At 33.9% G+C, this 13,165-nt stretch overlaps 1 protein-coding gene across 1 annotated transcript; it reads left to right on the top strand.

Moving 5' to 3' along the window:
- Nucleotides 1-3,563: 3,563 nt before the first annotated feature.
- LOC107954851 (protein VACUOLELESS1-like) lies at nt 3,564-13,000 on the top strand. The gene is given in 16 exon segments (XM_041097786.1): nt 3,564-3,969; nt 3,972-4,501; nt 5,237-5,530; nt 5,887-6,026; nt 7,442-7,547; nt 7,642-7,734; nt 7,975-8,064; nt 8,147-8,260; nt 8,353-8,460; nt 8,749-8,822; nt 9,287-9,341; nt 10,314-10,495; nt 11,239-11,368; nt 11,572-11,674; nt 12,334-12,431; nt 12,609-13,000. Coding segments are annotated over 16 exon segments (2,532 nt in total). The 5' UTR covers nt 3,564-3,719; the 3' UTR covers nt 12,774-13,000.
- The last annotated feature ends 165 nt before the right edge of the window (nt 13,001-13,165 follow it).

Raw genomic sequence — 13,165 nt, 5'->3', positions numbered from 1 at the left:
AAACGTTTACCTTTTAACCACAAATTCCGCAGCTTTGATAGAATCCTGTCAAGATTGACGCAACCCTTGCTTCCTCTGTGATGATTTCTGAGTTCTCCTCTCCCTTTTTTTGTTTGATTTTTTTTTGCATTTTTTCCCTTCTGATTCACGGTACACAAGTTAAATTGGTTCTGTTTCTGTTTTTGACTTTAGATATAGAGTAAATGATAACTTAAAAATTGTCTGGAAAAACGGTGTCGTTCAGCCAAAATTTTAAGACACGTTTGCGGCGTTTTCCGACAAAATGCCACTAAAATTTAAAGTTCTAATGAAAAACGGCGTCGTTTTATTAAGCAAAATTTGCATAGTTCTGGCGTTTTTGTAAAAACGCCATTAAAATTTAATTTACTTAAGCCAAACGGTGACGTTTTAAATAAATTTTGTCTTAAAATTTTTATAAGTTAAAAATCATGTAGATAAACGGCGTCGGTTAGCCATTATTTTAATACCCTTTTGCGGCGTTTGTTCTAAAAACGCCGCTAATGTTTATAATTTCTTTTAAATTAGAGAGAAAATATTAACTAATAAAAACGGAGAGTGATGCATTTTTAAAAGTAATTACACATTTTAAAAAATAAATACATCAATATATTTTTATATTGAGTAAATTTAAATATTAATGTATGCAATATAAATAAAAAATTATTTTAATTATATCGATAATTATGTTACTATTTTACAATATCTGGATCAAACTAATTAAAAGCTAATGTATACAATTGAACAATAAAACATTGTTCATGTGTGATTTTGGGATTTAACCCATTTTGATATATTTTTTTAAATATTAATTTATATTTATATTATTTACATTTATATTCTTTTAAATATCCAAGACTAAACACAAAGCCCCAAACCCCAAAGTGAAAACCCTAAAATCGTCAATCATATAAAATACCAAACCATCAAACCCCAAAATCCAATCCCCACTACATTATAAGCCTTAACCGTAAATCATAAACCCTAAACTATAAACCCTAAACCACAAACCCCAAACCGTAAACCTTAACCCCTGAACCTAAACAATTAACCATAAAACACCAAACCACCAAACCCTAAAATCCAATCCACGCTATATCATAAAAATTAACCGTAAATCTTAAACCCTAAACCATAAACATTAAACCCGTAAACCACAAACAACAACCACCAAATCATAAACTCTAAACTTTAAAACTAGCCAAACCCTAAAGTCTAAACCGTAAATCATAAACCATAATACTAAACCATATCTTTGGGAATTCGGGTGGCCAATGTTAGTTTAGTACAAAACATATATTTTATATTCTTAATTATATTAAATAATATAAGTGTGCTACAAAGTGGCATGAATCCCAATAAAATTTAAATGTTATTCTTTAATTAGTTTTCAAATAGTATCTTTAAACCTTGAACATCAAACCTTCAATCTCTAGCACAAAATAAAAAAAAGTATACCATAAACCCTAAAACTCTATACCATTAACATTAATTCTTAAATTCTAAAGCCTAAAATGGAAAAATAAATTAATTTTATTGCGGCGTTTTTACCTAAAACGCCACTGAAGTACCAAAAACTGCGTCGTTTTGGTTAACAATTTTACGGCGCTTTCTCTAAAGCGCCACTAAAAGTTGCTATATAGCGGCATTTTCAAATAAGCGCCGCTAATGCATCTATAGGTCAAGCCGGAACGATGCGTTTTGGTCAAAATTTTTGCGGCGCTTCAGTAGAAGCGTCTCTAAAAGCTTATATATAGCGGCATTTTCTGGTAAGCGCTGGTAATGGCGCTACAGCTCAAAATGAAAACGTTGCGTTTCGATTTAAAATTTTCTGGCGTTTTTTAGTTAAGCGCCGCTAATTGCGGGAAATAGCGGTGTTTTCTAAAACCGCCGCTATTGGCTCTATACCTAAAGACCAAACGCTGCGTTTCGGTTAAGATATTTTGCGGCGCTTTTTTTATTACGCCGCTAATACTGTGCTTTAGCGGCGATTTTCATAAGTGCCACTAATTTTAATATGCCTGAAGACCAAACACTGCGTTTTAGTTAAGAAATTTTGCGGTGCTTTTTACATAGCGCCGCTAATACTATGCTTTAGCGGCGTTTTCTATAAGCGCCACTAATTCTGATATACCTCAATACCAAAACGCTACGTTTTTTGTTAAGATATTTGGCGGCGCTTCTTATATTGCACCGCAAATACTGTGTCTAGCGGTGTTTTTTCATAAGCGCCACTAATTCTAATACACCTCACGCTGCGTTTTGGTTAAGATAGTTTGCGGCAGTATGTATGATGCGCCGCTAATACTGTGCTTTAGCGGCGTTTTTGCATAAGCGCCACTAATCTTAATATACCTCAAAGCTCGTACGTTGCGTTTTGTTTAACATTTTCTGCGGCGCTTACGGATAAACGCCGCTAATTGTACTCTTTAACGGCGTTTTATGCTAAGCGCCGCTAATGCTGGATTTGTAGCGGCGTTTGTTGTCCAAACGCCACAAATGATGCCGCTAAAAACCTGTTTTGGTGTAGTGTATATATCTAATTTTTGACATACTTTGATTATTTTACTTTTATAATGTCATTACTTAGCCTAAATATTAATATTGTTAACTATTTTAATCAAAATGTTAACGTCATTTTTTCTTAGAAACATTATTTCAACCAAAAAAAAATATTTTATCATGACATATTCAAATGAATGTTTTTTTAAAAAAATCTATATAAACATTTTCAATGTTATTTTTATTTTTAGATGACTACCAAGTGATTTTTTTTTAAATTTTCAGCACAAGTGAATTTAATATAAGAATTTTAATTGTGATAACAATAAAATCTAAATTTTTAAATGTAAAGGATTTGAATTTCTAAAAATAAAAATATAATTAAAATATATTTTAACCTTCAAATTTGTACTTTATAATTTAACATAAATTAATAATTTAATACAAATAAATAATTAATCCGTTTATTAAAAAAATTGCAAAACTAATGATGACTTGGTATAGTGAAGTAGAACGGTGAACAACTAATTACCATTGGAAATATATAACAATTAAGTGCAGAAATGGGAGGGAATAACAGAGTGAAGACAGGGAGGGAAAAACTAATCTGCTAAAGCACAAAAGATACTAATGGATTAAAGTTCCTAGTAAGTGCATGAATTATAGGGATCATATTAAATAAATTAAAATTGTAATAGAGTTAATATTTATTCTATAAAGAATATTTTAAAATATTTTTTTAATTGTAGTTCAATTATAAATAAAAAATTTATTTATAAAATTATAAAAATTTAAATATATTAACCCTATTAAACAGTAAATAATAAATATATTAACCCAATAAATTTACTTAAAAGCTAAATATCAAAATATAATTAAATATGATACCAGTTTAATTAAATATGTATTTTATTTTCACAAAATAAAGTATTATTAATAGTAAAAAATTAAAATCTATATTATTTTGACATAAATAATTTAACAAAATAATATTTGATAAATTCAAATAACCAACGATTAATCTTATTCAAATCTTCAAATAATCGAATAAAAAAAATACTGATTCTGAAAACAGAGATAGTTGAGAAAATAGGAGAAAGAAAAGCAAATCGCTGCCTTCCCCACCCCGATCTCACATCATGCTCTCATAATTCTCCAAACCTCTTAATTTCTCCTCAATTTCACTCTCAAACCATAAAATGGCCAATGTTTCAGTAGCTGCAGAATGGCAGCTCCTCTATAACCGCTACTACCGTAAGCCCGAGCTCTACCCTTTGAGATGGAAAAACATTGACTTATCCCGCAACAAGGTCGCCTGTGCTCCCTTCGGTGGCCCGATCGCCGTCATCCGCGACGATTCCAAGATCGTCCAGCTCTATTCCGAATCAGCTCTCCGGAAGCTTCGCATCTTCACTTCCTCCGGCGTCCTGATCTCCGATACCGTATGGAAAACCCCGGCGGTCGTCTCATCGGCATGTCCTGGACCGAAGACCAAACCCTAATCTGCATCGTCCAAGACGGCACCGTTTACCGCTACAACATCCACGCCGAGCTGATCGAACCCAACGTAACGCTCGGAAAAGAGTGTTTCGAGCAAAACGTCGTGGAATGCATCTTTTGGGGAAACGGCGTTGTGTGCTTGACCGAAGGAGGGTTGTTGTTTTGCATCCCCGATTTTAAGGTGATGCGTCCCTGCCAGCTGGCGGAGACGGGGGCGGAGGATTTGCCCAATTGCATGGCGGTTATCGAGCCAAAATACACGGTTTCGGGGAATGTGGAAGTGTTGGTCGGCGTTGGTGATGGTATTTTGATTGTGGATGAAGATGGAGTACAGAGAGTGGATGGGGAAGCGGTTCAGGGTCCGGTTCAGAAAATGGTTGTTTCTTGGGATGGCAAATATTTGGCCATTTTTACGCATGATGGGCGGATTTTGGTGACGGATATTAATTTCAAGGGAGTTTTGTTGGAGTATAATTGTGAGGTTAGTTCGATATGTTTCTTTCCTCGCTTTTTTGTTTTTTAATTGGGTCATGTAATTACTTATGGTTATATCTTGATTGTAGAGAACAACTTATAAAAACACAATTTTCTAGAAGTTTTTTTGATTTGTTGAAATGATGAAAGTAGAAATGTTCAAGATGGTAGTATTAATGTTGCTTAAAACTTCAATAACATTCATAAAAATGTTTGTGAAATCATTAAAATAAATTCTATAGGGACAATAAATCTGATTGCGTTTGATCAGTTTTATTTGGTTTGGTGCCACTTGCTGTGGCTTTTGCTGATTGCCTTCATACATAGAACAAAATATATGAATAGTTTTGAATTCTTTCAGAGAACAAAATATATGATTATAGTTTTATGTAGAACAATTTTGTTAGAATTTGAAGTTATACTATTCATTTGATCATTTTTAATTAATTGCTAGCTGCTTTTGCTTTAAATGAAGTTTTTAAGAGATAAAAACAAGAACAGAAGTAAGAGATAAATGGAGCTCTAGAAATTCATATTTTAATGCGTGGAAAATGAGTGATGCTATAGATATTATAGATGTTTCATAACTTTGTGAACTTTAGTGCTTTGATGGAAATGTTGTGAATCCATTTCATTTCTGTGGAGGAATCTGAATGCTACTAATTGTTTCCTTCATTCAGAATTTTAACTCTGTTTTTCAGTTTTTACTTTTGCTTGTTATTGATTAATTGTGCATATACAGTCAGCTCTTCCTCCAGAGCAGCTAGCTTGGTGTGGACTGGATAGTGTACTTCTATATTGGGATGATACACCATTGTTGATGGTGGGCCCTCGGGGAGATCCAGTGCATTACTTTTATGATGAGCCACTGCTTTTGATCCCAGAGTGCGATGGAGTGAGGATTTTATCGAACACAAGTTTGGAGTTTCTGCAACGGGTTCCAGATTCTACTGTATCTATATTCAAAATTGGTAGCACATCACCAGCTGCATTGCTTTATGATGCCTTGGATCATTTTGACAGGAGAAGTGCCAAGGTACCAATGCCTTCTTTTACTGAGAGAAATATTTGATTTCGAGTTTAGTTTGGTAAATGTTGTCAAGTTTGCTGATTTCTTTGCTGCAAGATAAAGCTAGCTGTATTGCTACTTGATATATGTTTAAATTTTGCTGATGTATGTTGGTGTATATGCACAGAATATGTTAAGTGCTATTGGCGGGCTTCTTATCCTTACTATCCTAATAATCATGATTTTTTCCCCTTCTCATTCTCCTCTAAAATAACCACAGTTCAGGGAAGAAACGATAAAGAAATGAGTTTGCTGTTGAGACGGAATGATTTTTTTCTTGGTATAATTTCTTAAAGATATTTTTGTTGCCTATTTATTATCAGGCAGATGAAAATTTGAGATTGATTCAGTCATCCTTGCCTGAGGCTGTTGAAGCCTGCATTGATGCTGCTGGTCATGAATTTGATGTTTCACGTCAAAGAACTCTATTACGAGCTGCAAGCTATGGACAAGCCTTCTGCAGGTTAGTTGGAATTCCTGTTTGATTGATATGATGCTAGAACAAGCTGCTTGTTTTGAAAATGAAAGCATCTTGAAATTTGATTTGAGTTGCTTTGATTGCATGTTTAGCACTAAACTAGACACTTGTCATTGTTCTGTGGCTGATAATCTCCAGATGTAAAACCATGGATTCAGTGCATTTAAATAGAATTGTTATGCTTTTGTTGAAGTATTGGGATGCATATAGAACATAAAGTTTTAGGAATCTAACATTTTATGCTGGTGGTGTTACTAAAAAAAAAATGAGAATGGAGGTTAAGATAAGATGATGCTGGAAACTTATTTAGATGTAATTCATATGCATACCTTTTGTAGTTGTATGGAGTTCTGATGAATATCATCAAACTGATTGCAACTTCCGAGTTCAGTTTTCTTTGCTTATATAGATTTAAATATCATAAGCAGACAATGCATTGCAGGTATCCGTTAATTCCTTAACTGAAACCTATGAAAATGCAAAAATTTAATCGTAAGACATCAAATATGTTTCGTGGTTATATGCTGTGTTATAAAAGTGAACTTTTTGTATTTGAAATCAAAATTTGAATTATTACTGTTAGTTTTAAATGCTTTTAAGATTGAAGTCACACAAATGAATCTACATCTTATGTATTTAAAAGTGAAGAACTGAACTTGGTTAATTTGTTTGGGAACTGCAAATATTGAATTTTGGAAACCCATTTATCCAACGCTATCCTTAATAACTTTCAATTTGCACATAAAAAATTGTATAGTGCAGTGACAGGTAATAAAGTAACACGGTAGGGAACATTGGACAGTATCAAGCGCTGTATGGTGTATGAGAAACAAACTTTGAAACATGTTTGGGGTGATGTGTTCTACGTTCAGCAATAATTAGGTTTTCTTTGCTGACTGTTTTAGTTGTTTATATGGTTGTCAAACAAGATTGAAATTTGCTTGGTTTAAGTCTGTAATTTTACCAATTTATGTTGTTATTGAGCAATACCTATCTGAAAATGAGCCTTACTGTTCTTATTTTGATTTGGAATCTTTAGTTGAAAGATCATCAAGCTGTTGCCCACACATTTATTATTCTTTGTCCAGTTTTCATAGTTCTAAAGTTTTCCATGTGCCTCTTTACATTCCCTGCATTTTGGAAGGCATGTGGTAAGCCAACTACGCCTTGTAGGCTGTATTTACAAGAAGTGTAAATGGCTTTAGGAAGCCAGCATAGTTTTCTTCACTTTTAGGTTTTCTTTGGCTACTGCAATCTCCACTTTTCCTATACTAGCTATGGTGCATTTTTTTTATTATCGTGATGATAATTTACTAATTCTGTAGCTACCTTCTACTGTGGATATTTTGTTTCCCTTATGATTTATGCCCCTGATAATGATATCCAGTTGGCTTTGGCAGCACTTTTCAACGTGATCGCATTCAGGAGATGTGTAAAACCTTGCGGGTCTTAAATGCTGTGCGTGATCCTGAGATTGGCATCCCTCTCAGTATTAATCAATATAAGGTCTTAAAGATTTAATGATTTGCATTTTAAATTTGATTCTGAATTTTTATTTTTATTTTTTAACTTTCCCTACTGAATAATGTGCTTCTCTTAGTTGCTTACACCATCTGTGCTGATTGCTCGTTTGATTAATGCCCATCGCCACCTTCTTGCACTACGGATATCAGAGTATGTTGGAATGAATCAAGTAAGTTTGAATCATTGATTTTGCCTATATTAAATTTCCACAAATTTTGCCTTATACATAGAAGTAGAGTTAAACCATAAGACTGCACCCAAACTTCATTTGTTTGACGGGAATTAGGTTAGACCTTCATTAATTATTATGTTTTCATAACTTGAACTAATTGCTGCATTTTATTGGGCAAGTAGAAAGTATAAAATGATATACATAAGATTTCATTTTCCACTGATTGGTTTCATTCAGGAGGTGGTGATAATGCATTGGGCATGCTCGAAGATAACAGCTTCATTAGCAATTCCAGATGCCACTCTCTTAGAAATTCTCCTTGATAAGGTAGCCAAAGAATGTTGGTTTATTTTTTAATTTGATTTCGTGCAAATTCATTACCTGAATTAATGTCCCTTTTGAGTTTCAGCTAAAATTATGCAGAGGCATATCATATGCAGCAGTTGCTGCTCATGCAGATAAGAATGGCCGGCGAAAGTTAGCTGCTATGCTTGTTGAGCATGAACCTCGCTCCTCTAAACAGGTTAAATTACTTATATGATTACATTTTGTTTAGAAGGTACTGTTTGGGACCTTACCATATTATGCATGTTGATTATGATCATTTCACTTCAGGTGCCACTTCTGTTAAGCATAGGAGAAGAAGATACTGCTTTGATGAAGGCAACAGAAAGCGGTGACAGTGACCTTGTCTATCTTGTTCTCTTCCATATCTGGCAAAAGGTACTGCTTTGATAGAACAAGGAACTTTGTTACACAAGCCATAAAATTAAGTTAATATATGTTGAGGTTAGAGACGGTTTCACTTTCCTTGTTGAATGTCTTTTGCTAATTACCTGTCATGAGTAGCCTGGTGATACTTGAAATTTGAAGGGTTTCCACCATCTATGTAAAAGGACTTGGTTTGACTTTCCTCACTGAATACTTTCTAATTAGTCATGAGCCTGGGGATACTAGACATGGAGTTGCCAATAATTTTTTTTTGAACTGGTTACATTTCTGTTCATGCAGAGGCCACCTTTGGAGTTCTTTGGAATGATTCAGGCTAGACCCCTACCACGTGATTTGTTTATATCTTATGCAAGGTAGGTACTCAAGGAATACTATTATTACTATTATTCCTAAATATTTTATTTTTAATAGCACTTGAGTTTGCAAATAAATGTCCAAATTAAAATTATGAAAGGCTACATGTAATCATGATCTAGTTAGTCGTGATACGTTATCGGAGAGGCTGAAGAGATCATACAAGGGGCAAGACATGGTGCATCACTTAGATGTTTGTTATACTTTTATAGTATTAAGTAGTGGAAGTTATTGAATAATGATAAAATTGTATTTATATCATTTTAGGAGGTATGCTTTTATCGTCAATTTTGGATTGTTTCCTTGAGTAGGTGGTTGCTCTGGTTCTGGTGGCCATTGAGCTATTAGTGGTCATTTATTTGATAATGGTGGTCAAAATGAAGCTTTTATCAAGTATTTTGTAATTTTCAGATTTTTTGATTGTATGGGTCAATGTTTATTGTTGATTATTTTTGTGTTTCAGGTGCTATAAGCATGAATTTTTGAAAGATTTCTTTCTTTCGACTGGACAACTTCAAGTAAGTTTTAGCTTTGGGTGCTTTTGTTGCTATACTACTTATCATTCTTAGAATTATTGTTGATGTTATTGGTGTTATTATCATTATTGTTATTTCTATTCTTGCTGATTCTTATTATGGTTTATAAGAAATAGATTCAACTGCCAAAAGGGATATTGTCTGTTGTTGAATGATATCTGGCATTGCAAAGGTATCCAGCTTTGAAGTCATTAGATTGCTTGGGTTTCTGATAATAAGAGTATCGAGTATGCTAATTTTTCAGATGATATAATATACAAGGTTTACTGATTATCAAAGACTTGTGGATTATTTCAATCAGTTATCAGTTTTATGAGTTCTTAATTTTCAGCTATGGCTGAACTTGTTGACCTCTATTACTCTGTCAACTACCCATTTCATGGATCAAAGAAGTTTACTGGTGTAGGCTCTCCTTATGGATCAAAGATTTTAATTCGTATTTGTTATCAAATGCTGCTTGACGTGACCACTAACAACCCTGCAATATTTTAATTTGCCAATCTAATTGATCTATGAGGCACCTTCAGGGAATTTTTCAAGGAGATAAGTAGGTAACTATGCATAAAATTTAGGCATGAAACCAGGTGCCTCCTGTCCTGTGTAAATGATCAAGCGCTATGATAAATCAATGAATAGTTAAATATCTAATATTAAGCAATGAAGATGTCCTAGGTATTGCTTGCCATCAGAACAGTAGATAAGAAATGGGGAAGTTAAAGGTTGAGGGTAAATTCATAAATGGCTAGGAAAACAAAAGGATGAATTTCTTTCTCTTCCTTGCTCATTCAGTCTATCATTCTGTTGTAAGTTGAAATTTTGTTGATCTTTAAGCTTTCGACTGGTCAAAGCTTAAATATGCATCAAAGACCTACCAAGTTACAATTCTATAGTCGGTTGGATATGTGATAAATGATTGTCCATTTTGTTTTGATGTAAAGTTTGTTTGTATTTTAGGAAGTTGCATTTCTTTTGTGGAAGGAGTCATGGGAACTTGGAAAAAATCCAATGGCAAGCAAAGGATCCCCGCTTCATGGTCCCCGCATAAAACTAATCGACAAGGCCCAGCATCTTTTTGCAGAAACCAAGGAACATACCTTTGAGTCCAAGGCTGCTGAGGAGCATGCAAAGTTGTTGAGGTGAGGGATATCAATTTATTGTTTTTTGTTTTTCAAGGCATCAAACTCCAAACTAAATTGCAATTGGAGTGGCCTAAACTAATTAGCAAATAACTAAAAATGCCTAACATAGTTGATGAGATGCATAAACTACATGATAATGTCTATGTAAAAGCCAAAACTTGGGGTAGTGGCAAAGTATTTTTGAAGTTTCCCATCTGTGCTTGATGCTAATTTGGTTTTATGTTGGATGCTTAATATTGTATTATTAAAGAAAAGCTACAAGACTGTCACCTCATTTTTGTAGTCCAGTTGGTGGTTTGTTCTCAGCTCTTCTAAAGATAAGCCCGTGGTCTATGCTTCCCACTTTCAGAGTCGACATTAAAGGTTCATACGTTTCTGTTGGTCTATTATGCTTAATATGTGGGAAGAATGAAGTGATGGTGTATCTATATATCAGTTTAAGTTTGACCTCCAACAAAAAAAAAAAAAAACCTCCAATATGGAAAAAGTGGGATTATAAAGCCAAGGATGGATTCTCCATGCTCATAAGCAAGATGTAGACTATATTAGAAAAAGGAAATGTTATGTCATAATTGAAGATTATAGTTTGTCAATTGTCCGTCCTAGTTTCCAACCATTATAAGCAAATCGATGTACGTTTTTTTTCTTTCAATATTCTTTTTATTTTTATTCTAAAATGAGTTGCCTACTAATATGGTTACCTATTTGTGTACTTTTTCAAATACTTCCAAATGTTACAGAATACAACATGAGTTAGAAGTAAGTACAAAGCAGGCCATATTTGTTGATTCAAGTATCAGTGATACTATACGTACATGTATTGTTCTGGGGAATCATCGTGCTGCAATGAAAGTGAAGACCGAGTTCAAGGTTCATAAAGTGCCCCTACTTTCCATTTAGCCACACATAAAAATCTTCCCCTATATTCTATCTTGCTGAAAGAATTTCCCTTGGTGGCACACAACATATAACATTTATTCTTCAGCATCTTTGACAATTTAGGCATCATCCTTTTAGATTGCTCAAATTACTTATTGAATCATAACTGTTGCTTTATTGCTTTCTTGTCTCAGGTTTCTGAGAAGAGGTGGTATTGGCTTAAAGTTTTTGCTTTGGCTACAATTAGAGATTGGGAGGCTCTTGAGAAGTTCTCAAAAGAGAAGAGACCACCAATTGGTAAGCTATCAACATTCTTGTTCAATTACAGGGTGCAAGATAGGTGACATAAGCAAGCATTATCTGCAAGTGATCTAGGCTACCTGCTATTATGAAAAATATTATAATTGCATTGTCTGCAAGTGATCTTTGTTACTTGATATTACCTGATCTTGGATTCTAAATTAACATCACAAGATGAAGTGATACAGGCTGGATTTTCTTAAGGTTTACGTTCTTCCCAATTTTTGTATCCTTATTGTTGATTTGGCTGGGATAAAAGAATTATACAAAAGGAAGAAACAAAGTAAAATGGGAAAAGTAAAGAAATTTGTTTACATTAAAATTTAACTTGATGATTTATTAGAAAGAAGAGTTCAGTTAGTTGTTTCTTAAGTAGGTTTAGCCTAAATTATTTTTGTGAAGTAAACATATGGTACTTTTGTGTATTAGCTAATTCATATGCGAAATGCTTGTCTCCCTTTGACTTCTTTATTGTTTCAGAAGAGTATGTATGCAGAAATAGTTCATGCTGTAAAATATGTTGAGTTTGTTTGAATACATGAATTAAATTAGCTTTTTCACAACAATGAGTGTTACTTCTCCTATTTTTCTGCAAGGCCTGTTAGTTTTTTACAGTATCTCTTTTTTTTTTTTTTGTACGTGTCTGCATCAAACAGGTTATAGGCCATTTGTTGAGGCATGCGTTGATGCTGATGAGAAAGGTGAAGCTCTAAAATATATACCCAAGCTTGCTGATCTCCGTGAAAGGGCAGAGGTAACAATACATGTCTAATTTGATCTTTTAGTTCTCTCACTTTCATGGGAATTATCATTGGTTTTGACTTTTCTATTTAATCGATCTGCAAGTGATACTGTTTCTGATTAGAGTAGATGTAATAAAATTTTATCATTATATCCTTGCTCAAGATCTGTCTATGGTTATGACTGACAGGCATATGCTCGGATTGGCATGGCCAAAGAAGCTGCTGATGCAGCTTCTCAAGCAAAAGATGGTGAATTGCTGGGTAGATTGAAATTAACATTTGCACAAAATGCAGCAGCTTCCTCACTTTTTGACACTCTTCGGGATCGATTGTCATTCCAAGGTGTTTCATAGTTTATATATATATAGATGATCACATTTACGTTCTCATCATTATAAATGCAAATGATTTTGCAGTTTCAGGTATTGTTGTGTGTATATTCTTTTGCTTATTTTATGGGAGAAAAGCTAGTGTTGTGGGAACATTTATGAAGAGAAATAGAGATTGCAGATCGAGTGTAACAGACAATAAATTTGTGAGTGTTGCATTGGTGCAAGTAGTCTAAAATCTTTTCCAGTGAGATTGCTTCAATGTTATAGAAATATTGGATGGGATGCTATGATGCGAGGCTCGCTGGTCTTGAGTTTATCTTTTGCCTATAGGTGATATTGTGTTGCAGTTAATCGTCTAGGGAAAATATCATGTCACCCTCGACAACGGAGTAGCGGTCAGTTGTGGCACCGTT

This window comes from Gossypium hirsutum, chromosome D07, assembly GCF_007990345.1.
Source record: "Gossypium hirsutum isolate 1008001.06 chromosome D07, Gossypium_hirsutum_v2.1, whole genome shotgun sequence".
NCBI lineage: Eukaryota > Viridiplantae > Streptophyta > Magnoliopsida > Malvales > Malvaceae > Gossypium > Gossypium hirsutum.
Note: the sequence above shows the minus strand (reverse complement) of the source record. Positions and strands in the feature narration are given on the sequence as shown.